Source organism: Rattus rattus, chromosome 2 (assembly GCF_011064425.1).
Source record: "Rattus rattus isolate New Zealand chromosome 2, Rrattus_CSIRO_v1, whole genome shotgun sequence".
Taxonomy (NCBI): domain Eukaryota; kingdom Metazoa; phylum Chordata; class Mammalia; order Rodentia; family Muridae; genus Rattus; species Rattus rattus.
This window is the reverse complement of record NC_046155.1, coordinates 141501556-141527626: the sequence shown is the minus strand read 5'-3', so window position 1 is coordinate 141527626 and position 26071 is coordinate 141501556. Positions and strand designations below refer to the sequence as shown.

At 37.8% G+C, this 26071-nt stretch overlaps 1 protein-coding gene across 2 annotated transcripts in view; it reads left to right on the top strand.

Moving 5' to 3' along the window:
• Window positions 1–26071, top strand: part of Gabrb3 (gamma-aminobutyric acid type A receptor subunit beta3) — a 235988-nt gene that overhangs the window by 169065 nt on the left and 40852 nt on the right. For both annotated transcript variants that reach the window (XM_032893497.1, XM_032893498.1), the window contains exons 4-5: window positions 1596–1816; window positions 24143–24225. In XM_032893497.1, coding sequence (XP_032749388.1) covers window positions 1596–1816; window positions 24143–24225 — 304 coding nt within the window. The remainder of the gene's footprint in view (window positions 1–1595; window positions 1817–24142; window positions 24226–26071) is intronic.

The following is a 26071-nucleotide window of genomic DNA, read 5'->3' as shown; positions in this document are numbered from 1 at the left end:
TGCTCCCTGCCCTCTTACCTACCTTCCAGAGGCCCAAGTTTAGGGACAGCTTCTCCATGAAAACCTTTGAGTTGTGGTTGAGATGAAAGTGAGAATCTGTATGGGATGTACTAGGATCAGAGTTCTACTCCTGGATATTCCTCTAAGAAATCCCTACTTCTCAACCTCATTAAAATTCAAATAAAATTCCCTGTACATCTCGCCCATTTGGGTTTGCCTTCTGTCATCTCTCCTCTAGTTTTTCTGGGCCTTTATAGCATTGAAAGTCTTGTTTGTTATTATGAAGGCACACATATCCTACGCATGCATTTTTGACCCTGAGCTTTAGATACATTCCAAAATTTACATTTTGTTTAGAGTTGGTTAAGTATGCATGAGTTTTCCTGCAAGCTCTTGGTGGACACATCTGGAGAGGCTAGGTTAACATCTCTGCTTCATCACTTTTAAGTATAACATATATATGTTTTCAAATGAGACATAAACTATAGCATGAGGACCTGCTATGTAAAGTAGTAGAGAATGTTACATGTTGTTCAGGATGGATTCTGAAACAGATTTGCTCCTCACCTTTTATTGCCCATAAAATGGGCATGTTTGTAGACTTGACCAACTGGCCTGTGGACTCCCTTGCTCTCAAATATACCTACATGCCTTCAAGTTTTCAGCTCAGTCCTTCCAGAACAGGATCCAGAATGGCCTGTGACTCATTTTCTGATATATACTACATATATGCAATATATGTGTGTATGCATGTGTGTATGTATGTATATATGTATGTATGTATGTATGTATGTATGTATGTATGTATGTATGTATGTATGTGTGTAGCTATTCCTGATTTTATTATGTTCAGCCTTTGGATTGTGCACACACACTCCAATTAGCTGTTTTGCCAAAACAAAATGTAAAAGTTAGTTTATGGTTCCCTGGGTGTGCATTTATTGGTTTTGTTGGTTGCATGTATCAGGGCTGTGGTTTTCTCCCATGCCCTGCTTTGTCTCAGGCTCCCAAATTTTCTTTCATCATGTTATTTGCAGTTGAGATTATGGACCGGTTAGTGTAGGATAGTTAGGGTGAGCTGAGAGGAAAAGAACATGTGAACACTGGGGCATAGAACCCTCCCAAAGGCCACTACATCTCCAGTGGATGTTTCCGGAAGGCCTGTATTTGTAGTCTTTGTAAAGGCAGAAGAAAGTAGCTGCAACTACATAGATGGTTTTATAAATAGAGGTCACCATAGAGCTTGGTTAAAATGCTGTTTGCTTGGTGGAAAAGTATGTACCTAGGGATCCAATCAAGTTCCTTGCCAGCCATCTGATTTTACAATAATGGTTTCTTATTCTATATTGCTGCATGATTGCCTCAAAATGCAACCTGTCTGGTACCCTTAACTAAGTTAAGTACAATTTTATGTGTGTTATGTATGTCTTTACACATTATGCTTTTTAAACACAACGATTTCATTCCTAAGGAAGCAGCACTGTTTCTGCCCATTTCAGGACATGGGATTCAGCCTGAGTTTGTCATTGCATGCTGGAGTTATACTTGTGTTGAACACAAACTAATTTTCTTTCTTTGCTTTCTCTTCCCCCCAGGATTATACCTTAACTATGTATTTCCAACAATATTGGAGAGATAAAAGGCTCGCCTACTCTGGGATCCCTCTCAACCTCACGCTTGACAATCGAGTGGCTGACCAGCTCTGGGTGCCTGACACATATTTCTTAAATGACAAAAAGTCATTTGTGCACGGAGTGACAGTGAAAAACCGCATGATCCGCCTCCACCCTGATGGAACAGTGCTGTACGGGCTCAGGTCTGTCTGCTCTGCAGGGCTGCGTATGGGCTCAGGTCTGTCTATCTGCTCTGCAGGGCCAGTTTTGAAGTTATATGATGCACTGGCATTGCGTTTCTCACTTGAGATAATTCTAGTAAGTGAGACCACGTCCTTAAATTAATTGGTAAATATCTGTGAAGTATTCCTAGCTTTGCAGAGAAAAAAATCATCACTTTCAGATGTGAGTCATTACTGTTACTATAAATAGTCATGAACATTTGCAAAGTAGTCTTAATATATAAATATATATATATATATATATATATATATATATATATATATATCGAAGAGCGCAGGTTTCCATATCATAGCACTTAGACCTGTAATTAATATTGCCAGGACACTTGAGAAGCTTTAATTGGTTCTTTTCAAAGCTACTGCTTAGAAGATATCTACTGTGAAGATTTAAGGTACAGTGTCAGTGGTACTCTATGAAGTCAGGGCCACTGATATTTATGGAGAGACTGAGAGCCTTCCTCAGGACATAGCATGTCTTCAGGGCTTAGGATGTGGTCCCTCACCTGAAAACCAAGCTGCTTCCTGAGCTGCACCGAGGAGGCCCAGGGCTTCTCTGATTACCAGGAAATAACCTGACCTTCCTATGCTGTTCCATTCCGCTGCATAGTAATTGTATAACTTTCCTGAATGATATTCTTAAGTCTTCTGTCTCCAAATGGGTTTCATACTGATTTTGGCTGTTGTTTAGTATAGAATTATATATGTGCCTGTCTAGCTTTCTTGATGCCCTAGACTAGAAGTGCCCTTGAAGCCTTCTAGGAGAGCCCCACATTTTTTTAATAGAACTCATGTGAGTCTCTTGGAGGAAAATCTGTCTCAGGTTTTGAGTTGAGACCTTTGTCAGAAGATTCTCATAGCTGACTGTACACCCCCAACTGGAGGTGTTGGAATCTACACACTGTGACGTATAGAGAGAGCCTCTAGATAAGGAGAGGCATTTACTCAACTTTGCCTTCCCTGGAAAATGCTAAATGTCTTTCTTTCTTTTTAAACAAACCACAGTATTGGAGCAAATGTTGGAATTTCTGCCAAATAAGACCTTTCTAAATATAAGGGAGTAAGGGCATATGCCAAAAAATATGGTGATACTTCCCAAAAGTCTAGTCTGATATCACTGCGGCCAGGTTTAATGTTTTATATTTTTGCAACACAGTGAGACACTTGGTTTCAGTGTAAGAAGTTCTGAGAGGACTCTGGTCACAGAGAAGAGTGGTGAGACATTCCAGGACATTAAGTGGAAAGCCATTTACCTCCCTGTCCCCTTCCCTCACCACAGCAGAGGCAGGGAATATGTATTTGTGCCATACTTTTCTCTATATGTGTGTACATGAGTGTTAATGTTTGTGTGTGTGTGTGTGTGTGTGTGTGTGTGTGTGTCTAATGGGGAAAAGCTAAGAGCATATATCAACTAAAATTGATATCTGACATTTTTAAAAGAAAACACGTTTTTTGGGTTCTCTTCATTTTATTTGTTTTTCTTCATTTAAAACATAATCTTGCTGAGTGGTGGTAGTGCATGCCCTTAATCCCAGCACTTTATAGACAGAGGCAAGTGAGTCCAGCCTGATCTAAAGAGTGAGTTCCAGGATAGTCAGAGCTATACACAGAGAAACTGTGTCTCAAGAAACCAAGGTAATATGTATGTATTAGTTGTGTATTCCTGCAAAGGGGAAGAAGACAGCTTGAAGGAATTGGTTCCCTCCTTCTACCGTGTGGGCTTCTAGAATTGAACTCAGATTGACAGGCTTGGTGGTGAGGTTTTTGACCCGTGAATTGTTTTTCTGGCCCTGCATTCTTTATTTTCTTGCCAGCAGTAGAGTATATCAATTTGTCTTTATTAAAATCAAGGGACTTTAACTTCAGGGAACGGGAATAGAGTTATATAATACACATGCAAGTGGTGTAATAAGCTTACAAATCTCATTTAAAGGTGTTAAATTTAGTGCCAAACAATATGTAAGAGTGATAAATGACAAGACAGAAAAAACCAACAAGAGTATACTTTTAAAAATAGTATCTATAGCTCACACTTGGCCTTGAAATAAAATAGTAATGTAGTAATAAGTTAGGGGGACCTTTTGTATTGGCCTTTGTACAGTGATCTAAAGATAATCTTTTCAGTTGAATTTCTGTCAGTTACCTGAAATTAGGAAGCAGCTTTCCATGAAGCCTTTTCCTTTCCGAGAACAATTGTCATGTGTGTTTCAATTTCTATTTCTGTAATAGAAATTCTGTGGATCCACACAAATCATCATAGCTGTAGGCTGACCAGCATGTCCTATGTATGCAACCTCTGCATTGTGTCATCTGGCTTCATGGAACTTGGCTAGTCTACAAATTTCTTTCTTGATATTTTAAAAGAGTATACATTCATAATCCTTAACTTGAGCTTTTTCAGAAGAAGCACATTAATAATTAAAGATACTCATTTTTTAAAGTTTATATATACATTTATTCCCCCTGGGCTAGTCTATGAAATGTACTCCAGTCTTCCATATAGAAATATAAGTAATGTTTCTTTATAAAATAAAGCACAGGTTCTCTTGTCAGTATCATTCTATATCCTACCCTCGGCTCTTCTTTCATTTATTGTTACACTTACTGAGTAATGGTGATAACGTAACAAGCCAAGGCTATGCCAGTATCTCACGTCTGGATTATACACTGCATCTTTTGGTAAATAGGATCAGACATTCCTCAGTTTACAGTACTATGATATCTTTATTAACTCTACAGAGTATATTGTAATTATAATGTACAGAATCCACCCAGCTGATAGCATCTCAGTGTGTCACCCTTTACCTGTGCACATTAGCTGTCTCTGGAGCTTGAGGCTGACTGGGAATTGTGGATTTTTATGATGCCCAGCAACATAATAGAGGCTCCTGAGAAAAGAGCAAAATTCAACATCTAAAGACAGTTCTCTCCTGAATGCATTTTGCTTTTACACAAAAACATCAGAAAGCTAAGATTGACCTTCTTCATCAGTCATCTTCTGTATTGTGTGTAGGAATAGAGGAGACACACACACACACACACACACACACACACACACACACACACACACACACACACACACACACACAGAGCAAACTCCCCAAAATTCTGCCTTGCTGTCTTTGCACTCTTGAGTCCCACCAAGATGGGGACAATTTCCTCTGGGCTTTGGGTGTAAGTTGGACTGACTGTTCCTGAGACTTGCAGTTGAATTTTCCAACAGTTGGATATTGAGCTTGTCCTCATCCTGTCTTTCCAGCTATTTTTCCACTGGGGATCTGCCACTACTTTTTCCTTCTGAGTTTCTTTTCCTCCACATATAGCCATGAATCATCAAGGTCATGGGGGGGTTCTGAAATTTCTGGATAAGATAAAGATGTTTGGCTACAGACCAGAAGTGACATACATTAGTACGTCAGATCAGCCTTATTCTGGGAAAGCATTGATCCTTCACTCTGCTGATGGAGTGAAAGGTTACTGACACTGGGGACTGTTTCTTCCAACTTCTCCAGTTCCTTGAGATCAAGTTTTGCATGTGTTCCTTAATGGTCACTGACTTGGCACAGCTGACCGCAAAGGCAGGCTGAGTGGCGCAGGCCTAGCTAGCTAAGGTGTTAGGAATCTCTGGGTGAGGCACATTGCTGTCGTGACAAGGCATGTTCCTTTTAAACTTTCCTTTGAGTAGTCATGCCTTTCAAGGTATTGGGAAGGTCTTGGCTGCCCTCCTCTGCCCCTGCATAGCTGCTCTGCTTTTCCCTGCTACCTGTCAGAGATTGATCATCTTCCCTCTCCTTCTCTAGCTTCTCTTCAATTTCTGGGTCCTATTTTGCTATTTATTGTCTTTCTTTGCCCCATTAAACATTGGGTATTTGCTCTCTGCTAGGTGTTAATAAGGAGGTTACAAATAAAATGTCACTTGCTCTATAAAGCACCCGAGTTTGAATGATGATCATTAAAGCCTGTGAGCATATTTTGATGGGAAATGTGAAATATTTTGGACAATACATTGTGAGGTTACCACATGCTATTAAAAACTACAGAAAATTATTAATGTAACCAGTTGTAAGTTTAAAAGCAATATTAAATCAAACTTAGAATAGATTTCAAAAGATCCAAATTGAGTCTTATAATTGATTTTGCTTTTTATTCTGAAGCTGTATTTTTTTTTATGGTCCCTCAGTTCAACTATCTATTTACAACATAAAAACTTCTGATTTCCTAGAGGCACTGGGGCCTCCAATGTGTTATGGTCTCCACTCAACCCATCCTCAGTCTTCAGCTTTATGCAATGGCCCTTCATGGCATTGTTTTTAGTATTATCTGGTAAACCATGCCTGTTCGCAACAAGTCTCTGAAAGATGAAGGAAAAATCTGATATCTTCATTCCTGCATTTTCATGCTTCCAAAACCAATTCTAAAAGGATTGCTCTGCCAAGCTTGGGATGGATTCTTCCCACTTTGGACCACATTAGCAGTACCTTTTGTATGCAGGTTTCTGTTTGTTTGTTTGTTTTTTGTCTTCTTGTTCTTTTTCCTGGGATTGAGAAACTCTTCATGCTCTTTCTTTTCCTCACAAGTTGAAAGCTTACTTCGTTGGTATTTTGCCCTAAGGATTCTAATTTCATTGTTCTGGTGCTGCCTAGGCAGTCACTTCTTACTGGTCCTTATCTCTTTAATATTACAGGCTCTCTTTTTCTCTGTAAACTGTACATTTTGTATTTCTTTTGTCCAAAAAACTCTATTTCACTATGCATCTGCAGAATAGTTCTCAGTGTTAACCAATCCACAGAATCAACATTATGCCGAATCAGTCAATCAATCAATCAATCAATCAATAAATGTTTAATATTTTCAGTGAATCCTTTGGCAAGATCTTAGGTCAAGGACAGATTGCATCTACATTATTTGTCAAGATATCCCATGACTAATATTTAGTCCAGTCACTTATATTGAAATATGCAACCTCTCTCTCCCACATTTTTATAGGCTCTACTTCCTTATAGTCTCCAAACATCACAAAAACAGCTTTTCTAGATCAAGGTTTCAAAGCCTTTCATATTCTTCTCCAAATTCAAATGGTCAGGTTTTTCACAACAGCAAGTCTCTAATACCAACTTCTGCATTAGTTTTATTGTTGTGATAAAACACTGTACATGAAAAGATATATAGACAAAGAGTTGATTTTGGTTTACAGTTCCAGAAGGAGAGGCCATATTGTTAAGGGAGGCATGGAGGCAGGAAGCCAGGAGCAAGAAAATGAGAGATTGCATCATTATTCATAAATACCAAGGAAAGACATAAAACTGGAAGTGCCAGTCAGGCTACCAACATTCAAAACCTGCCCCTAATGACATAGTTCTTTCAGCAAGGCCACACCTTCCAAAGGTACCATAACCACTCCAAACAATGCCATTAAATTGGGCACCAGGTATATATCCCATATATGAGCTTATGGAAGACATTTCTCATTCAAACCACCAAGAATCCAAAAACATCCAACCAAGCTAATCTCTTCTTACTTCCAATAATTTAGCTAATCCTTCCTAACATTTTAGTTTTATACTTAATTTTTTTATTGCACTGATATTTCCTTCACTTAAAATAGTTTGTTTTCATGTTCTACTGCACTGAGTTTGATTTCCTGAGCAGCAATGTGCTGAAAGTGTACATCCCTAGCTCATTTTCCTATGACACAGAGGTTTGTACTTTCCATTTTGGGGAGCCAGTATCTATGTATTCTACTACTTCCCAGGCAGAGAGGAGAGAGAGAGAGAGGGAGAGAGAGAGAGAGAGAGAGAGAGAGAGAGAGAGAGAGAGAGAAGTTCTGTTAAGAACTTTCTAGAAATTATAATATATATTGAAATCTGGCCAATGAAACATACAGCAGTTACAGCATTTATATTTAACAATGATATTGAACAACGGTAAACATCAGAGGTAGATATTATCACTTCAAGCTATGTTTGTATGACCCTTTGCTGTGACAGTCATATATTAATTTTCTATATTGATTCATTGTTAAATGTTTATTATACATTAACAATTTATAATTATATCGATTCATGGGATAAAAATGATGTCATGATTTGTTCATGCAGCATGCATTAATTGAATCAAATCAGGTATCACATTGCTTTTTAATTATTTAATCTCCTTTGTGGTGAGTACACTAGAAATATTCTTTTAGGAATTTATATCTAACAATTTCAAAGTTGTTACAGTACGCTTATTCTTTATGCTGTGTAGTATATCTAAAAAGTAATCTTCCTTTCTGAGGTTTGGTTTGTTATTATTATCCTCTTCTTTCTTCTCCCATTCTACTATTTACTTCTGAGTTTGATTGGCCTAGATACTACATACTACATGGTTCTCTGCTTGGCTTATTTTTATAGCATAACGTGTTCTGATTACATTGATGTTGTCACAAAAGAAAAAACTTTTTTGTTGTTGTTTTTGTTACTTGGACAATGTCTCATTGTTTGGACCACACCTTTTTCTCTGTTAATGTGTTTTAATGGTTGTTTGGTTGATTCTATAACTTCACAATTGTGAACAGTGTTGCATTTAGCATAGGAGTATAGGTATCTCTTTAACAAATTGATCTTAAAACTTCAGGTAAATATGGAATTACTAGTTCTTGTGTTTATTTAATATTTTTAGTTATTTGAACACCCTATATAACACTTTGAACAATGGCTGTGCTAATTTACATCCCCACCAGAGCACAAGGTTCTTTTCTTCACATCCTGGCCAATACTTCTTCCTAATTTTCATGATAGCATCCTCATATGTCTGTTGTCCATGTGTTCGTCTTATTTTGAGACATGGCTCCTTTAAATATGAGTATAAACACTCCTAAAGTTTTCTGAGTTTCAATAATCTGACTCCTGTTAAAACTCATGATGTAGAGAAATTTCCAGAAAATATTAAATAATTGAAATTTTCTAAGGGCTTATTTATATACATTAGAGAGTTTGTAGTGCTGTGTCTGCTATGTATGTCATAGTGTGTGCATGTCACATACATTGTACTAATCATGCCAGTGTCCAATATGTGTTTCATTATTTCTCTTGTGTTTTATTATTATGAGTCAAGATTTCTTTCTGCATGCCCTGTATATGATACAGGGTTTTCTAAGAATGTCGATGTCCCTTTAAATATTTGCATGTAAATATAGACTTCATATGGAAATATTTTGGGCAGATTTTTATTCTTTGAGATATTTTAGTTCTTTAAGAATTTTGTACAGTGTGTTTTGAATATTCAAAATACTTCAGAATGCTCTCCAAAATCTATCTCCCTTCTCTATACCCACTCAACTTTATGTCCTTTAAAAAATAACTAAGTTTGGCTAGAGAGTTTGCTCAGAGGATAGGGCACTGGCTGCTCCTTCTGAGGACATGTGTTCAATACCCAGCATACACATTGAAACTCACAACTGTCTGTCACTTACAAGGTATCCAACACCCAGATATGGACACATGCAGCGAAACACCAATGCACATAAAATAAAAATAAGTTAATTATTTTTTTAAAAAAATAATCATGTCTAAGTTGTGTAGTTATTTGGCCTCCCACTAGTATATGGTCAACCTATCAGGGTTATACTTTCAGGAAAACTGATTCTCCCTCTCACAGCAGCTAACAGTTGCCAACAGTCTGTCAGATATGCCACTTCTCTTATTGATGATAACATTTGGTCTGCTGTGCTGTTCTGTACTATGTACAGAAAGCACTATTTCATTGCAGCTATCTACAAACTCTCACTTTTATAGTCTTCCTACTTCCTGTTCCAAATGATCCCTGAGCTGTTGGAGGAAAGATAGAATATAGGCTAAGAATTTGGCCAACATTAATTTGCTGGACCTTTGTCAGTTGTGGGTCTCTGTGTTAATCTCCATCTATTGCAAAAAGAATCTTCTCTAATGAGGGGTGAGAGGTACATTAATCTATAGTTATAATGAAACCTCATTAAGAAGTCAGATTAACGCTATGCCCATTTAGTAGAATGGGCCTATTTCCTGTTTGACCTCAGGTTCTTGGTCTGATAATGGTGCCAGTAATGATTTTTTTCTTGTGGAACTGGTCTTAAATCCAGTCAGAATGTAGTTGTTTTATCCCATGTTCTTGCCATGACTGCACCAGGAGGTATATTTTGCCGGGGAGATCATTATTGTAGCTTACAGTGTTTACAATGGGTAAATATTCATTATTATTTTTGCATTAATTTATTCATTCACTTTACTTCCTAATCACTGCCCCCCTCTTCTCAGTCCCTTCCTCACACAGTTCCTTCCACCTATCTCCCTCCACTTCTACTCTGAGAGTGTAGAGTCCTCCCCCTCCCCGTTATCATCCCACCCTAGCACATCAAGTCTCTGCAATCTCTGGTAATGTACCTTTTAGCATTATGAAAGTTATCAATTGAGATGAAGCTTCAGGTGAGTAGCAGATTGTTTTCTCCATGTTCCATGACTCAAATATATGCCCTCTTCATCAATAAGAACAAGTTCTAAAGGATAATGAATAATATCGTCAATAGCTGGTAATGTTGAGGTCTATAGGACCACCACCTCCCTCTAAATGAGGGAGCCATTTCCTGACACTGGCTTTATTTGTTAGCCTGTGGTTTCTGGTAAGTACATTGTTGCCTTGTTAGAATGTAATAACAGTTTAACTGTCTGATTCTCTCTCTCTCTCTCTCTCTCTCTCTCTCTCTCTCTCTGTGTGTGTGTGTGTGTGTGTGTTTGTGTGTTTGCGTGTGTGTGTTGTATATGTGTCCATTAGAAAGCTTCTACGATTGTATGTTTCTATATGTGTTCAAAAGATCTTTAGAGTTATTGATTCCTCTGCATATTCTTTCCTCCCCTGACTCCCATCCCACTCCCTGTTTAAGCCTTCCTTTTGCACCATCCATTTCTTTCTTTATATCACTGTGTTTTCCTCCTTTGCAAGCTTTCTCCATGGCTTCTTACTAATTTCCAAGCAGTTATAGCTATTCCAAATGAAATACACATACCTGATGATTCCAATCTGATACTCACAGATAAGAGAAAACATGGATGTTATACTGTCTGACCCTAACGTACCTTGTGCAGATTGATTGTTTCCAGTTCTATCCATGGACAAGAGAATTTCATGATTTTGTTTTTCTTAGCAACCTAATATTCATTCATCAAGGCTGGTTTCAGTTTTTGGCTATTGTGAGAGCAACAGTGAACATGGATGAGTATTTTTCTCTATAGTCAGATATAGAGGCTTTGGTATATGCTGAAGAGTGGTCTAACTGGGTCATGTAGTAGATCTTTTTCTAGCCTTTGGAGGACTCTTGCACTTCTAATGTGGCTGCACCAAGCTGCATTCTTACTATAGGTGGGTAAGCATTTCTCTTTCCCAACGTGTTAGCATTCTAACTGGAATAAGAAGAAATCTCAGAGCAGTTTTAATTTGTATGTCCTTGATGAATAAAAATGTCAAACTTTTTTTTTCAAAATGTCTCTCAGCCACTTATATTTTATCTTTTGAGATCTCTGTGTTTAGTTCCATGCCCAATATTAGTAGGACTGTTTGTTTCCTTGAGGTTTCGATTTTTAAATTCTTTATATAATCTAGGTACTCTCTGTGGGATGTGTAGCTGGTAAGGATTTTTCTCCATTCTGGATGCTGCTGACTTTTTTGAAGGATGGCATCTTTCGGGCACAGAAGTTTTTTACCTTGATGAGATTCCATTTTCTAATTGTAGGTCTTGATGTCTGCACCATTAGTGCCCTGTTTGGAAAATTCTTTCCTGTGCTAAGCAGTTCAATTGAATTTTCTACTTTGTTCTCCATCAGATTTAGGTTATCTGAACTTCCTTTGAGATCTTTAATCCAATTGGAGCTGAGTTTTATGAAGGATGAGAGATAAAGAAGTATCCAGTTTTATTTTTCAACTTGTAGCTGTTCAGTTTGATTAAAACCGTTTTTAGAAGATGATGGTGTTGTTTGTTTGGTTCGTTGGTTGGTCGTTTGGTTTGGTTTTTCCTTCTCTTGTGTATTTTTAGTCTCTTTGTCATGTGCCTGTAGGAATGTTGGCTTATACAGCATATATTTTTTTCTCCTGATCAATAAGTCTATTGTAGGCCAGTACCATGCTGTTTTTATTACTATAACTCTTGTATAGCTTGAAATTTGGTGTTTTTTGCTTTTTATTTTTTTGGGGGGGTTGCACCAAGATTAGGTTTAATTTCATCCTTAAATACTTATCAGATTTCCTTGTGAGAATCCCTACCTCAAGAAACCTGTTCCAACATGTTAAAATGGTGGAGTCTATTTCCTTAGTAATGGCCACGCTACTCATATTGGGCATATTGTAGGTGGGACTATTTTCCTATTTTTATGATTTTTCAAATGTCTGCTGTAATGCTTCACAGAACATCTTTTTTAAATCACAGTGATTTGAATTCTCCTATTATGTTTATAGTCTCTTCAGTGTGTTTTTTCTGTTATGACAATTCATATTGTTTAGGAAAACAGCTTATATTTTCTAATTAATAATTAGTATCCGCTACAACCATATTGCTTTATTATATTCTTTTTTATTTTCTTTTCTGATGTCAAAAATATTTATTTCAAGCCAAGCTTGGAAGCTTTAATCCCACTCTTATAATTGCAAGACTCAGAAGGCAGTTGCAGTGCTGTTGCCAAAGTTTAAAGGTCAGCCTATGTTACACAGTGAAATACTTTGGGGGTGGATTGATGGTTTTGTTTCGTTTACCTTTACTGTCTAAAATGTTAACAATCTCAACTCCATTTTCATGAAAATCCTCCTATCTCTATATAGAGATAGATTCTGCAAGGGATTGATCATGGAGGGATGGAGACAAAAAGCCTCCAAGATATTGTTCCCCAAAGAAACCTGGAAACTGATAGAAGCTTTCTCACACAATTTTGTATAGTCACCAAAAAAGCAGCTCTCAGTACATAGCAACTGCCCAAATACTTAACAAAGAGAAACTGTATTCAACATCGCATTCCATTCCCTAGTTGTTCAGTAACAACAGACGGAGGAGTTAGGACCTATCTTTAAAGCTATCAAGTTGTATTTTAAACTGTATGTTGAACACTAAGTCGACTGAAGCAATGAGTACTGTGTTCTATCTGATTCAGAGTGTACACAAGGAAAGAAAATGTCACAGCTTATAAAGGCTTCAAACTGACGGTGGCACATAGGTTCCCTTACAGAGGATATGAAGTAAAGTGCAAAAAAAAAGCACAAAGTGAAAGATAGGAAAATGAGCAAATAAGAAAAATTATTTATATATGCAAGACAATTTGAAAGCTATAATAATTTCTAGGCAAGGCATGCAGTCCTAAGACTTCTAAGTAACCCTACGTCTTTGTTTAGGACTAATGTCCTGGCAGAAATCAAGCATACCTATATGGCTGCATTGCTCTGCAGTGAACATGCAGTCTGCACAGAATGAGGGAACTGGAGACAAGAAGGGATCTGATTTTCATTCATCACATTTTTATAATCAAATTCCACAAAAGGCCCACAAAGAAAGCGAAAATATTTTCTTACCTCAAAGGAAGAAAATTAATTGACAGCTACTAAGACACAAAATCTGCTAGATAAAATGTTAACTCGTTCATCTCCATGTCCCATGTAAGAGGTATGAGAAAGGGTGAAGAAAGAACTGAGGAAGTAGATGACTGTAGCTGAATGAGTTACACAAAACCAACCAGGAATTAGAAATGATGCAGGGACCCAACAGAAGTGCTGAGCCCCTTCACTCTAATAATTAAAGTGATGACTTTTCCAGCAGGGTTGAACAGCAGATTTGTACACACAGAAAAAAGAGTTCATAGACTTGAAAATATGGCAATTAAAGTTGTCAAATCTAAGGGGCAGGAGAGAAGAAAGAAGAAAAGGTAACAGAGCCCAATATACAAGTGAGAAGACAATATTAATACAAAATGTATAGCATCTTCAGAAGATGAGAGATAGAGTCCAATGGAGGGAGGAGAGCGACGGAGTGGGATAGATAGAGAGAGTATATTTGAAGAAATAATACCTGAAAGCATCACCAATTTAATGGGTGATATAAATATACACATCCAAATTTCCCAGAGAAGTCCGGTGCGGATAAAACCAAAGAGATCTATGTCGAGACATATTATTTCCAAAATTTCAGACACTAAATTTAGAGACAATCTTGACAGTATCAAGAGGAAGGGATGCATCCCAGATATGGGATTTTTGAAAATATTACATGCCCATTTCCCTCCAGAAACATTGGAGGCCAAAGCCAATTGGATAATATGTATGGTAGGGAAAAAAAAGCTGCAACATACAATGCTGTATGTACAAACAGCTCTTCATAATTAAAAGAAATGAAAATTCCCCAAGATAAGTAAACCTCAAGACAGTTTGTTTCTGTTTAAAAAGGTCCACTTCTATGGAAGTGTTCAAATTTAAAGGAAAAGTTACTAGACATTGACACAAAAGCATATGAAGTTGTAATGATGTCCAGTACTAAGCTACTTGTAATCTCCCTTTCAAATTTTTTAATTCACTACATGACTTAAATGACAAATTCCCTGGCACTTTGCAAGCTGAAGTGGACAAATCACAAGCCTGCACTATGCTGTAGCAAGGCCTAGGTTAGCTTTGGCACATGGCAATGCCTTCTCTCACTGTTCCTTCCCCAAAAGAAATAAGCATACAAGTAGTTGTTTTGGCGTGCAATGTTCATCGTTTGTAATGCCAGTAGTATAAGGGTGCAGAGCTAATTGAAGATAATGTATTAGGATGAAGTATGTTGTTATAAATTCAAGATAGCAAATTTACTATGCATGGTTACAAGAAAAAGAATGCATCTGTGAAATAACCACAAACAAAGTGAGAAGGAAATCAAATCATACTAACAAATCCACTAAACAACGAATAAGACAGATTTTAAAAATGAGGGAAGGAAACAGCCCCCAAACACAAAGAAAGCAAGTGGCATTGCTGTGGTAGCCTGTCCTTTCTTATTAGCAGTCCCTTTCAAATGTAAATGGATTGACCAATCAAAAGCTAGACTGACAGATCCAGAGCATCTAGAAATAAATCAGGATCTAATTATACACAGTCTACAAAAAGTACTCTAGAAGCACAGACTTGCACAAATGTCTAAATGCAGATCTGAGTCAAGAGCCAAGTAAGCTCAGAGTGAAAGGGTGAAAGCGTGTATTCCATAAGGATAGTAGCCAAAGACGTGAGGTGATGGTGTTAAGAACTCTAAGTTAAGAACTATAGCTAAAGACAAAACACTAGATACTTACTTCAGGGCTGGCAAGGAGATATAACAACCATGAACATACTAAACATCAGAGTGATGAACTATTGGAAGTCAAACGCTATAAAAAGAAAAGGAGAGAAATAAACCATACCAATCTCTGTGCTGAGTTCTTATCCTTTTAGCATGTGTACTGAAAAGATGCATCTTCTCACATCAGTGACCTTAAGGAACTGAAAAAGAGGGAAGTGGTAGCCAAAACCTAAAGCTAGAAGTACAATGATGATAAACGGAAGCAGAGTAGAGCAGAAGCTCAGTGACGGTCCATAGAAATGGCTGAAGCTTTTCCTGGGGTCGGGGGAGGGCGCTCAACAAAGCTCCAGACTTACATTTGCTTTGTGGTTTCTTTGTCATCTACTGGGCTGCTGGAGATTTTCTCGTTTTCCCATGAGCCAAGAGATTTGAGATTTAAGCAAAATTTTGTGTTAGGGTAGAAGGTCTGGGAGTGAAAGTCCCTGTGCTCTCATTGCAGGCCTCCCTGTTGTAAGCTTTTTAAAACAATGAGACACTTGCAACGAGTCAGACCATGAAGCCAAGTATAAGCTTAAATGCTCATGGAGAAAACCTTTCAGTGAATAAAAGCATGTTTCCATGAATTGTGAATGTGCATTTTCAGTATTTTGCAAAAAAAATAAAATGATCAATCTTGTTTTTTAAAATAATGGGATGGAACCAAAATTACGTATTTTGTTAGGACCAACACACTGACATGCTTTTATCTAGATTGACAAGGAAAAAGACAAAAGATGCAAATAACTAAAGTCAGAGTTTTTTTTAAATATGGGGTTTTCATAACAATTATTTACAAACAAGAGGTAAACAATAAATTTTATGTACTATAAAATAATTAAAAATTGGATGAAATGAACTAAATTTTAGAAATCTTAAACATACCAAAGTGAAATCATGTAGAAAATAGGTGATATGAACCTCTCAAAGTGAAATCTCCACATTGGATGGTTCCCCTGGTTCATTCTCTCAGACACTGAAAATTAAAATTAACACTAGTGGTGATTTCTTAGTTCATACTTCTGTGAGGCCAGCAGTACAGCTGCATTAAAGTCGGAGCAGCATGCTAAGGAAGAGAAGTCAGCAAATATCATCCCTTATGAATACTTATGGAAAAACTAACAACATACTAACAAGCCAAATCTAGCAACATAAGCCTTAGTCAAGTGGAAAAACAGTACAAAATAATTTCACAAGAAAATCCATGTAATATACTACACTAATAAAATGAAGGAAAACAACACACATGATCGTTTCAATTCAAACAGACCAACCGTGAAAATTTTAACAGATTTTCATGAAAAGAACTTGCAGTACACACAGATTAAACTTTATTAGATGATATAATTGTATATGAAAATGCATAAAATCATGATGGTGAAAGACTGAAAATTTCATCCTAAAATCAAAAGTATGATACCCAATTGTCACTTCTATTAAAAGTAGGAAAGAAAGGCGCAAACCTACTCATTCACAGATGGCAGGATCAAATGTGAAGGCCCAAGGATTGTATAAATACTCCAGTCGATTACAGCTAAAAGTGAAGTCAGCAAAACTGTGGAGGATGAAACAATAAGAATTTGTACTTCTGTGTAACACTGAACAGTCTTAAAAGGCAGGTAAAAGAGCAGATCCATTCAGATTATCATCTAACGAGACAAATATTTAGTTTTTTAAATAAGGTTTAAAATTATGTTCAATAAAGTATAATTGTGGGTGGTGGTGGTGGAGGTACTTGTACATGAATTCAGTTACCTGCAAAGGCCAGAAGCATTAAATCCCCTGGAGCTGCAGGTACATGTGGTTTTGGGCTACCAGATGTGGGTTCTATAAGAGCTACGGTGTCCACTCTTCACTGGTGAGCCATCTCTCGACCCCTAAAGGTAATATCCCAGGCTTTTCTGAATTGTTGTGTGATGCGTCTATCTTCTTCATATTCTACTGGTGTGATTCACTATAACTTATGTTTGCTTTTTAACATCTTCTCTCCAAAGAGGATAGTCCCCAAACATTTCCACATTCAGCCTAACCCTATCAGAATATAATAGTATTCGTATGACTGAAAACACCTATTCTAATTCCCAATTAAATCCCAAATGATTCCAAATGTCTCTAATATTCTTTAAAAAGAAGAAAGATGGAGGCCTCACAGTGTGTATTTTTATAATTTGCAACAAAACTATGTTAGTCAAAACAAACCACTTGTCATAAGTGCAGACACACTGTACAGTAAAATAGAGTAGATAACCCAGGAATAAATCTTAACATATTTAAATTACTTATAAATTCCTTTTTTATTATATTATATGTTTGGTCATGTTTTCTGCATGTTTATCCATAAACTGCTTGTATGCAGTGTCTGTGGAGCCCAAAAAACAATTTCCAGATCCCCTACCCCTCGAATTAGAGGTACAGACAGTTATGAGCCACTATGTGGGTACTAGGGATTGAGCTCTAGGACTCCTGCAGAACATTTGTTCTTAACTGCTGATCTATTTCTCCAACTCCATGAACTCTGACAAAGATGTCAATAGTATTCATGAGATAGTAGGAAGTGAAGTTTTCTTAACAAATGATGGTAGGAAAACTGGAAGTCATATGTGAAAGAGTGATGCTAGAACTACTACAAAAGACAACTGAATGGATTCAAATCTTAAGAGTTAAAATTATACAATTCTTAGAACAAAATAGGAATTCCTGTATGAGACTGGACTGGATATTGAATTTTGACTACAACATCAGAAATACAACCAAGAGGTAAAAAACAAAACAAAAAAAGAAAAAAAAAACAAAAAATTCCCACCAAAACCAGAAATTGAATAACTGCAATGTTCAAGGAACGTCTTTGCATCCAAGAACACAGTAATTACAGAAGAGCAGCCCCCAAACACATAGTTAAAGCAACATAGTTGGCGTAGGTGTGCTTTTAGAAAGACTCGCTCCCAAGCATCCTAATCAGATCAAGATAATAGGAAGGATTCAAATTACTTTTCTGATATTTCCTAGTGTTTTCCCTTTCTCACCAGAGTGCTGAGCCTAAGGTGTTTTCTTTATTAACTCACTGGTCTTGGGTCCTGGGTAGCTACTTTCCTGGCAGGGAGTTGAGAACATATGCTCTCAATTTAGTTTTTCAGTACAATGACAATGTGGTCCTCTGCTCTCAGATCATTTACAAATGGATAGGAGAGAAGTAAACCTGCCTCACCTGCCAGAAATAACGTAACACATAAAGGCCTTATCCTTGATGCTTCTAGGTAGAATCAAATACCTCTGTTGTAGGAAAACACTCCAGTGAAGAGCAGTTACCAACATTACTGCAATATAATAAGCAACTGGAATTCCTTAATGCACATATATGCATCGCTCATTTGTCTGAAGGATGAACAAGTATGGTTTGCTGGCCTTGGCTAGCGAACCCATAGGTTGAGGATAAGTGAGATGGTGTTTGAGATGTGCTTGTGGCACCTCAATCCTGTCCCTTTGTCCGTTCTTGTGAACCAGCAGACTTACTGGCATAGCTTTTGCATAGCAGAACATGACGCATAAGAGACCAGTTACTCTTGTGATACCAAGCTGTCACATCTGCCACCCATCAGACAAAGCAGGTTACGGGGTTGATTCATAGTTCACAGAGACAAAAATGCCTCTGTAGTGAAGCTTATCTAGGAAAGCTAAGGGGAAGGCTATAGCACACTTAGCTTGCTCTGATGATTTTTGAAGTAACAACCTCAAGTAATCTTCATAGTAAAAAGCGTTGGACATTCCTGTAAATGTATTTTCATATATACTCTATAAAACACAACAAAAGGTTGGATAACTGAAAAACTCACCCATGTCCTGTGCCCTCTACAATTCTCTTGTAAATACCTGCTGAAGAAGAATATGTTCTCTGTGGTATGTGGCTTAGGTGTTCAGTCTAAGCACCTGAGTTCTTAGACCTTTAAAAATGATGGTTGCCTTTGTAGCCAAAACCACCTGGCTTCTAGACAGTCTGCAATGCAGAGCATGAGAGTTAGCATAGACAACAAAAGGGCTTGAAAGAGTGGTTAGCTCGAAAACAACAGCTGCTATGTGGTACTGCTTCAGCCACAGATAATGTTTTTCAGTTCTAGAACACTTACGGTGATCCTTCCCTAGTCCTGTCAGTGTGACAAGGTTGGAGTTAGAACCAAAGATACGTTTCACTGTAATCTTCATTGAAATAATGTTTTCATGCCCATGGTGGACAGTGGACTGGATTCCGCAGAGTTTTATTCTACAGCAAAAGGATTCACAGCAACCACTTGATCTTGGGCAAGGGGATCCTCTGAGCCTTTTGAACAGTGAAATCCTGGCTACTAGGAGGGTTTAGGGCTCTTCCTGAGAGTGCTTGATTATGGGCAGTCATCCCTTGCTGTCTCATATCCACCACCTTGAAGCCAAAAATAGCCAGGGTATCTTTCTTTGACAATTTCAACCTAGTTTGGTCCCTTGTCTTTCCAAGTCATTTATTCTGTGAGTTTTTGTGGATCACTTGCTGTGAGAAGTACTGTTCTGATACTAACAGATTGCTGTAGGCAGGACAAGCTTAGCTCTGACTTTAAAGACTCAAACCAAGGTAGACAAAGAGCCAAACAGTCAAAAGTCAGGTGGATATTCTTAATGCAATGAATGCATTGATGTGAAGCAAGGTGACCACAGTGCCAGAGTCCTTTAACTTTGACTGTATTTGAGAAAGCTGGCAAAGATATTGCCACCACGTAATCAGCTGGGGACATTAAAATTAATACTCATAATTGTCTTCTTCACCACGAATACAAAGGTAAAGAGGCATGGAGAACTAACTAAGTTGTACAGGAATGCTGCCTTGTTCTATGATATATCTGCCTTCTAGAGCATTGAGACCGCTGAGGGAGTTGTTCTTTATAACCCTTGCTTGCTCATCTACAAATGGGAATAATAATAATAATATATAATGATAATAATAAACTTTACTAAGCAGTTGGCAAATAGTGAAGTGTTTGTTGACATGCATGGCACAGCAATGACTGGCTGATGTCTGAGTACAAAAAAAAATTTAAAGAACATTAATAAGCAAGAGAGAAGAAAAGGAAGTGAATGAAGAAAGGAAAGTGGAAAACACAGGAAGGGAACAAATGAATATATTAATTATACATATATATCATTTTAACATAACATCTCTAATATTATTTTCATATCACTATTTCTACACATGGGGAGCAGAGACAGACAGACAGAAGACAGAGGACAGAACTAACAGACAGCCTCGTGGATGGCAATAGATTTACTCTCTCACTGTCCAGGACATCAGCTTTCATCGTTTCTATTATGTGTCCATATATCTCTGCTTTTCTATCAGAAGCATACACTAGAGCAGAAAGATTCCAGTCAATATTTTGTCTCAGTCAAAAAGAGAAAAATGAAAACCTTAAAGAAATAATTTGCTGAGCAGAGAATTTTACTCTCTTGGTGTCTTTTCCTATGACTGTGATAAAATATACAGGCCAAAGCAATTTAAGGGAAAATTAAGTTATATTCATATTATTTCAGATCAGTTTCAAGCTCTAGTCCATTGGGAAGGGGACGTCACAGAACCCAGAGCCACACTGCATCTGCATGAAAACTGCAGGCTAGTCCTTGGCTCTTCCTTCTTTCAGGCCAGGACCCAGCCTACAAAACAGCTCTCTTTCAGGATGGTCTTCACATCTTAAGAAACTCAAGTAAGAAAATCATCCAAAGATATGATTAGAGACCCTTCTCACTGCTGATTCTACATTTTATAAAGTTAGTTTTGTAAAGTTGGAGAGCTAACACCAAGCATCACACTCATTCCGTGAGGTTCACTTTCAATTGGTTGTTGCCATCATTCCTTAGAAATAGGAGTGTAGTTCTCAGACTATAACAGGTATAATGGTGGTCCTTCTCCTTTCAGAACAAAATGGGAAAGTAAGAAAAGAGGGGAGAGATAAGAATGCAAGGAGAGAGTGATTGAGGGAAAGATGGAGGGAGGGAAAGAAGAAGGAAAGAGGAGGAGAAGGAGGAGGGAGAAAAAAAGAAGAGAGACAGAAAGCTAACCAACAGGACTTACATAGGAGAACTGGGTAATATAGAACAAATACAGAGCCTATGATGCCATTGATGCTTATCGATCTTGACCAGATTCATTCAATAGGCTTGAGCACTCAGCTCGTTTGAAACTCCCTGTCCTTTTCATTTCTGCTAGAGCTCAATGGTGTAAGTTCCCCTCAGTCATTCAAGTTACTTACCTAGCCTGAGTTAAGTGAAGAGGCAGTGCTGTGCTGAACAGCCTTTCCCTCTCTCTTCATGTTCCCATACCTTCCCTTGCCTTAACTGTTCTTTCACCTGCAGCCCAACAAAGCCTGATCTTTCATAGACCCCTCACTTGGATGCTTTCCTGTTATAGCATGCAGGCTGTCTCTACGGTCATGGGGCTTTCTAAGTATTTTTTTTTCCAAAGAATAAAAAGTGTAGTGAATACATATTTTGCTCAGGGCCATGCCCTGGCTGTTCTTCTTTCTTTCTGGTTCAATCTTGAAGGTAAGCCAACAACAGGGATGAGTATTGGTGGGGGCGAGGTATTTAAGATTGCTGTATAATAATAAAATGTTTACCTATGTTAAGTCTAAGTCACTTTGCTGCAGTAGTTGACCTGCCTGAGTTCCTCTCAGGCCAGAAGCTGCAGTCTCTGGCATTAACACCTCATCTTAAAACAGCAGGGGATTAGGTAATGGATTAATTACTAGAGTCATTTCCCTCTTGTCCAGATGCCTCGAGCTTGTCAGACTAGAGGGAAGTTTGGAGTAATAAACTTTTGTTGAACCAGGAGAGGAGTCCTGCTCACATAAGGAAAAACTTTTACACAAGCAAATATGGATTAAACTCACATAAATTCATATGCAGATTCATATACACACATTCTCAAATCACCATGTAAACCAGTTTTGCCAAGATTTTATACTATCTCATAATTACACACACACACACACACACACACACACACACACACACACACACACACACACACACGTATATGGAACAAAATACCTAGCACCAGTGCAGAAAGAACTTACTCATTTTGGATCAAAAATGAGCTTCAATCTTTATTTCATAGGGAAAGAAAAAGCTTCTCCCTATTATTGTTAAATGAATTAAAACCATGTCTGTTAGAAGAAAGCTTTGTTCTCTCTAATATGCTAAACATGCCTTTCTATTAAGAAAAGATCTGTTCTGCCCCATGGTAAGGAGAAGTCCACCTTCCACTTTTGCTCTCTCTACAGCTTCTTTTTTCCTCTTTCCCTCTGTGTTCTGTATGTTGCTTACTTAATTTTTAAGTTGGTGTATAGTTTCTAAGTTATTTCCCTCTGCATTCTCCTTCTAATCTTGCTCTCTCCTCCTGCTCTGATGTAGCAATGCTCTTACTCCCAATGCCTTTACTTCTAAATTCTTCTTGTGTTCAGCTCTATATTAAAATTTCTCCTCAGTTCTGTCTTGTCTCTTTGTCCTCAATACTTACCCATCTTTCAGAATATATGATCACATGGTAAAAGTTCACCATAAGTTTACACATAAATTGAAATCATAAATTGGGCAATAAGTTTACAACATGCATATCCATTAGGAGTAATTATCTGGCTAAACATTCATCATCTGTTGCTAGCTCTACAGGATCATAGAGAGTTAAATACCATAACTTTCATGACTAACATATTAGTGAATTTTGTATAGATAAACCCAGTCAATATTTTATCTTTTTCCTTGCACCTATAGTAAATCTTTAGTTCCCCTTTTATGACCTTGGGTAATGGTTTTACAACCTCTTGAAATGTACTTTGAGCAGTAGATGCCTGCTTGTTATCTCAGAAGCAATTAACTCATGACACTTGGAAACTGGAAAAGTTCTCATTGCAGTTTGGACTATCAGAAAATTATTCTTATAGGATAATCATTAAGAATTAAGGAATCATCTATCTGTCTATATAGCATCACCGCATTGTTCTGCAGAGATCTGTTAAAAGGGTGGAATAATACCTAGTGATTGTTATATATGTTTAATAATAACAGGAAAAGAATATTAATAGCAGGAATCTTTCCTGAGATGAATTTCTCATGGGCCTTGCCTGCCAGAACAAATCCATCATAGATATTAATCTAAGGTGGAGCCATCTTAGGAAGATCACCTGATAACCTTTACCCTTTCCCTGATGGCTCCTGACAATATTTTGCATTATTTATCAAGTTAATAAGATAAAAAGGATCATTATTGCAGCAAAATGGGAAAATCTGGATAAGTCCTACATGTCAGAAACAGTTGATGGCAGGAAAGACCTACTTCTGGACTTATTCAGGCTTCCCCATCCAGTTTCTATAATTGTCATTCTGACTCTACATAGTGTCACCATGAGTGGGAGGCTCCTAAACACAATGCCCTGGCCAATGTACATGTACATTCATGGATATGTGCCTTCAGTTTGTTTGGGGGAGATGAATAAGAAAACAGGTAGTAGAAAATAATAATCCCAATTACAGAATTTGTTCTAATGAATAAGATGGGATGTTTGGCTAAATAATTGCATGATATGGAAAAATGTATTTAGTTTTGGATTATAGATGGAATGTAGTCCTTGCTTTCATTCTATGATGCATGCATACTTCTAAATCTTACTCCACACACTGTTAGCATGTATATATTTTACTTGTCAACTTAGAACAGGTAAAGGAAGTAAAATTAAGTATGACTCTGTTTTCTTAATAAATCTGATCTGTAATATATTCAAAAAGTGCATTTAAGGAATTTCTTACTCATTCAAAATTCTCAGTATACCTTGAGGTGGACTTTGGGAAGGGGGGCTTATGTATATGTGACTTATGTCTGTCTAGAGGCATTTTCCCTCCTCTGTTCCTTAGCACACCTCTAATGCCACTCCTGCTGTGTATTTCAGGATCACCACCACAGCAGCTTGCATGATGGACCTCAGAAGATACCCACTGGATGAGCAAAACTGCACCCTGGAAATTGAAAGCTGTGTGTATTCTACAATGCCTTCACATTTTGTCTTTTGAATTATAAGTTTTTTGTTATTGTCATTGTAAGTTAGTATATATGCCAAAGCACTCACAATGTGCTTATCATTCTTATAGCTATCTTAAAATTAGGCTGGGAGGCAATTTAATGGTAGAATGCTTGTCTTCTGCACACAAGAACCTGGGTATTATTCCCAACACAGGAAACAAAATATAGTATTAGAGGATTAAGTCTTACCAGTTTTACAGTGAGCACAAAGAAAGACAGATATAAAAAGAGGAAGAGAAAGCAAGAGAGACGCATATTGATTGAAAGACAGGAGTGAGTGAGTGTGTGTGTGTGTGTGTGTGTGTGTGTGTGTGTGTGTGTGTGTAACTCAGTATCAAAAAGTCCTTTATTTTAATCTGATTAGATAGTCTGTTCTCTGTGATGAAATAGGAGAAAACAAAAGAAAACAAATGTTCCCCATCTCAAACCATTCAGCAAAAACAGAGGAAACACTGAGATGCAATTTTCTTACAATCTGCTTTATCATGCTTGAGTGGCTGGACTGCTGGGACCCTGGGCATTTGGAGTGAAACTCATTTCCCATCAGAATCACAGCCTTACAAGCTGACCATTTCTGCATCTTGGCAATTTTCTTCAAATTTGAGGAGTGCTCAGATGCCTCATTGATAATTCAGTGCTCCGTGCCTTTACAGGGAGAGTTCTAGCAGGAAGATGTGCCTTCTGCCACCTGAACAGTTCTGCCTGTTGATTCTTACCTGTCATACACAGCCTTATTCCTAGGCTCAACAAGTGTTTGTACTGAGTCTGTCACAGCCTGGTTTATTATTCATCTCCACTGGCCTTCTACTGAGATTTGGGTGGTTACCTGAAGTTGCTTTTGTGGTGTCCCTGGAAGTATTTGTGATTGAGGAGAGTATATAGATCTTAAGCACAATGAGGAACTACAAAGTGGGAGCTGCAGCTGGTCACACTGTACCCTTCTCTGCTATACTGATCAATGCTATCTTCCTGACATCTGTGAATTCCGAGATCAGGAATGTAGAGTCATATCCAACGATGCAGAATTGGAACTTTAGAGGACTTTCGCCATGGACATGCAAAGGCTCAGAGGAAAGATGATGATCCCTATAGTTCTTAGGATTGACCTAGAAAGTCAAATGCCTTCTATTTGACTTGAGGCCATGGTTCTGCTGAGACTGTGGACATTTTAGGAAGTGAATCGAGCTTTTATTTAGGAAGCTGCTTCAGCTCCAACTGCTTGCACAAACCTCTGGGTGTGACCATTATTTCTGAGTGACCTGACTTCAGCAGGTGCTGGGCAAAAGAGATTTCTTGGGTAAGGGATGACTTGTCCTACAGAATTCCAGACTGAGAGTGTCTAAGGACAAGTAGGGAATTCCTTTCCACTGACTTATATGCACTGGGGGTGGAGTGGAAAAGTTGTATCTTTGTTCTTTCTTTAATTTATCCCTCACATAATTTGCAGGGTTCAACTGTATGCTAGCGCTGATAGTTAGCTTTGATTTTGTTTTCTGTTTCTGGGATTAAACCCAGGCCTTCACAGATGTGAAACAAGCACTCTACCATAGAGCTGCACTCTGACCCTGTGCATCAACTGTTGTAAGTACAGGGACATATAGAGCACAGAGGCAAAATGCTTTCCAGCCTGGAGTATATGACCCAGAGGGATGTGAAACAGGTAGAAAGAGCAACAAGTGTTTTGAAATACAAGAACTGTGGGTGTTTGTGGGGTTACTCAGGAGGTGGGGTTTCATGGAGGCTTCTGCAGAAAGCCTTCAGTCAATCTTGTGATCTGGAGAAGGATGTGCTATTTGAA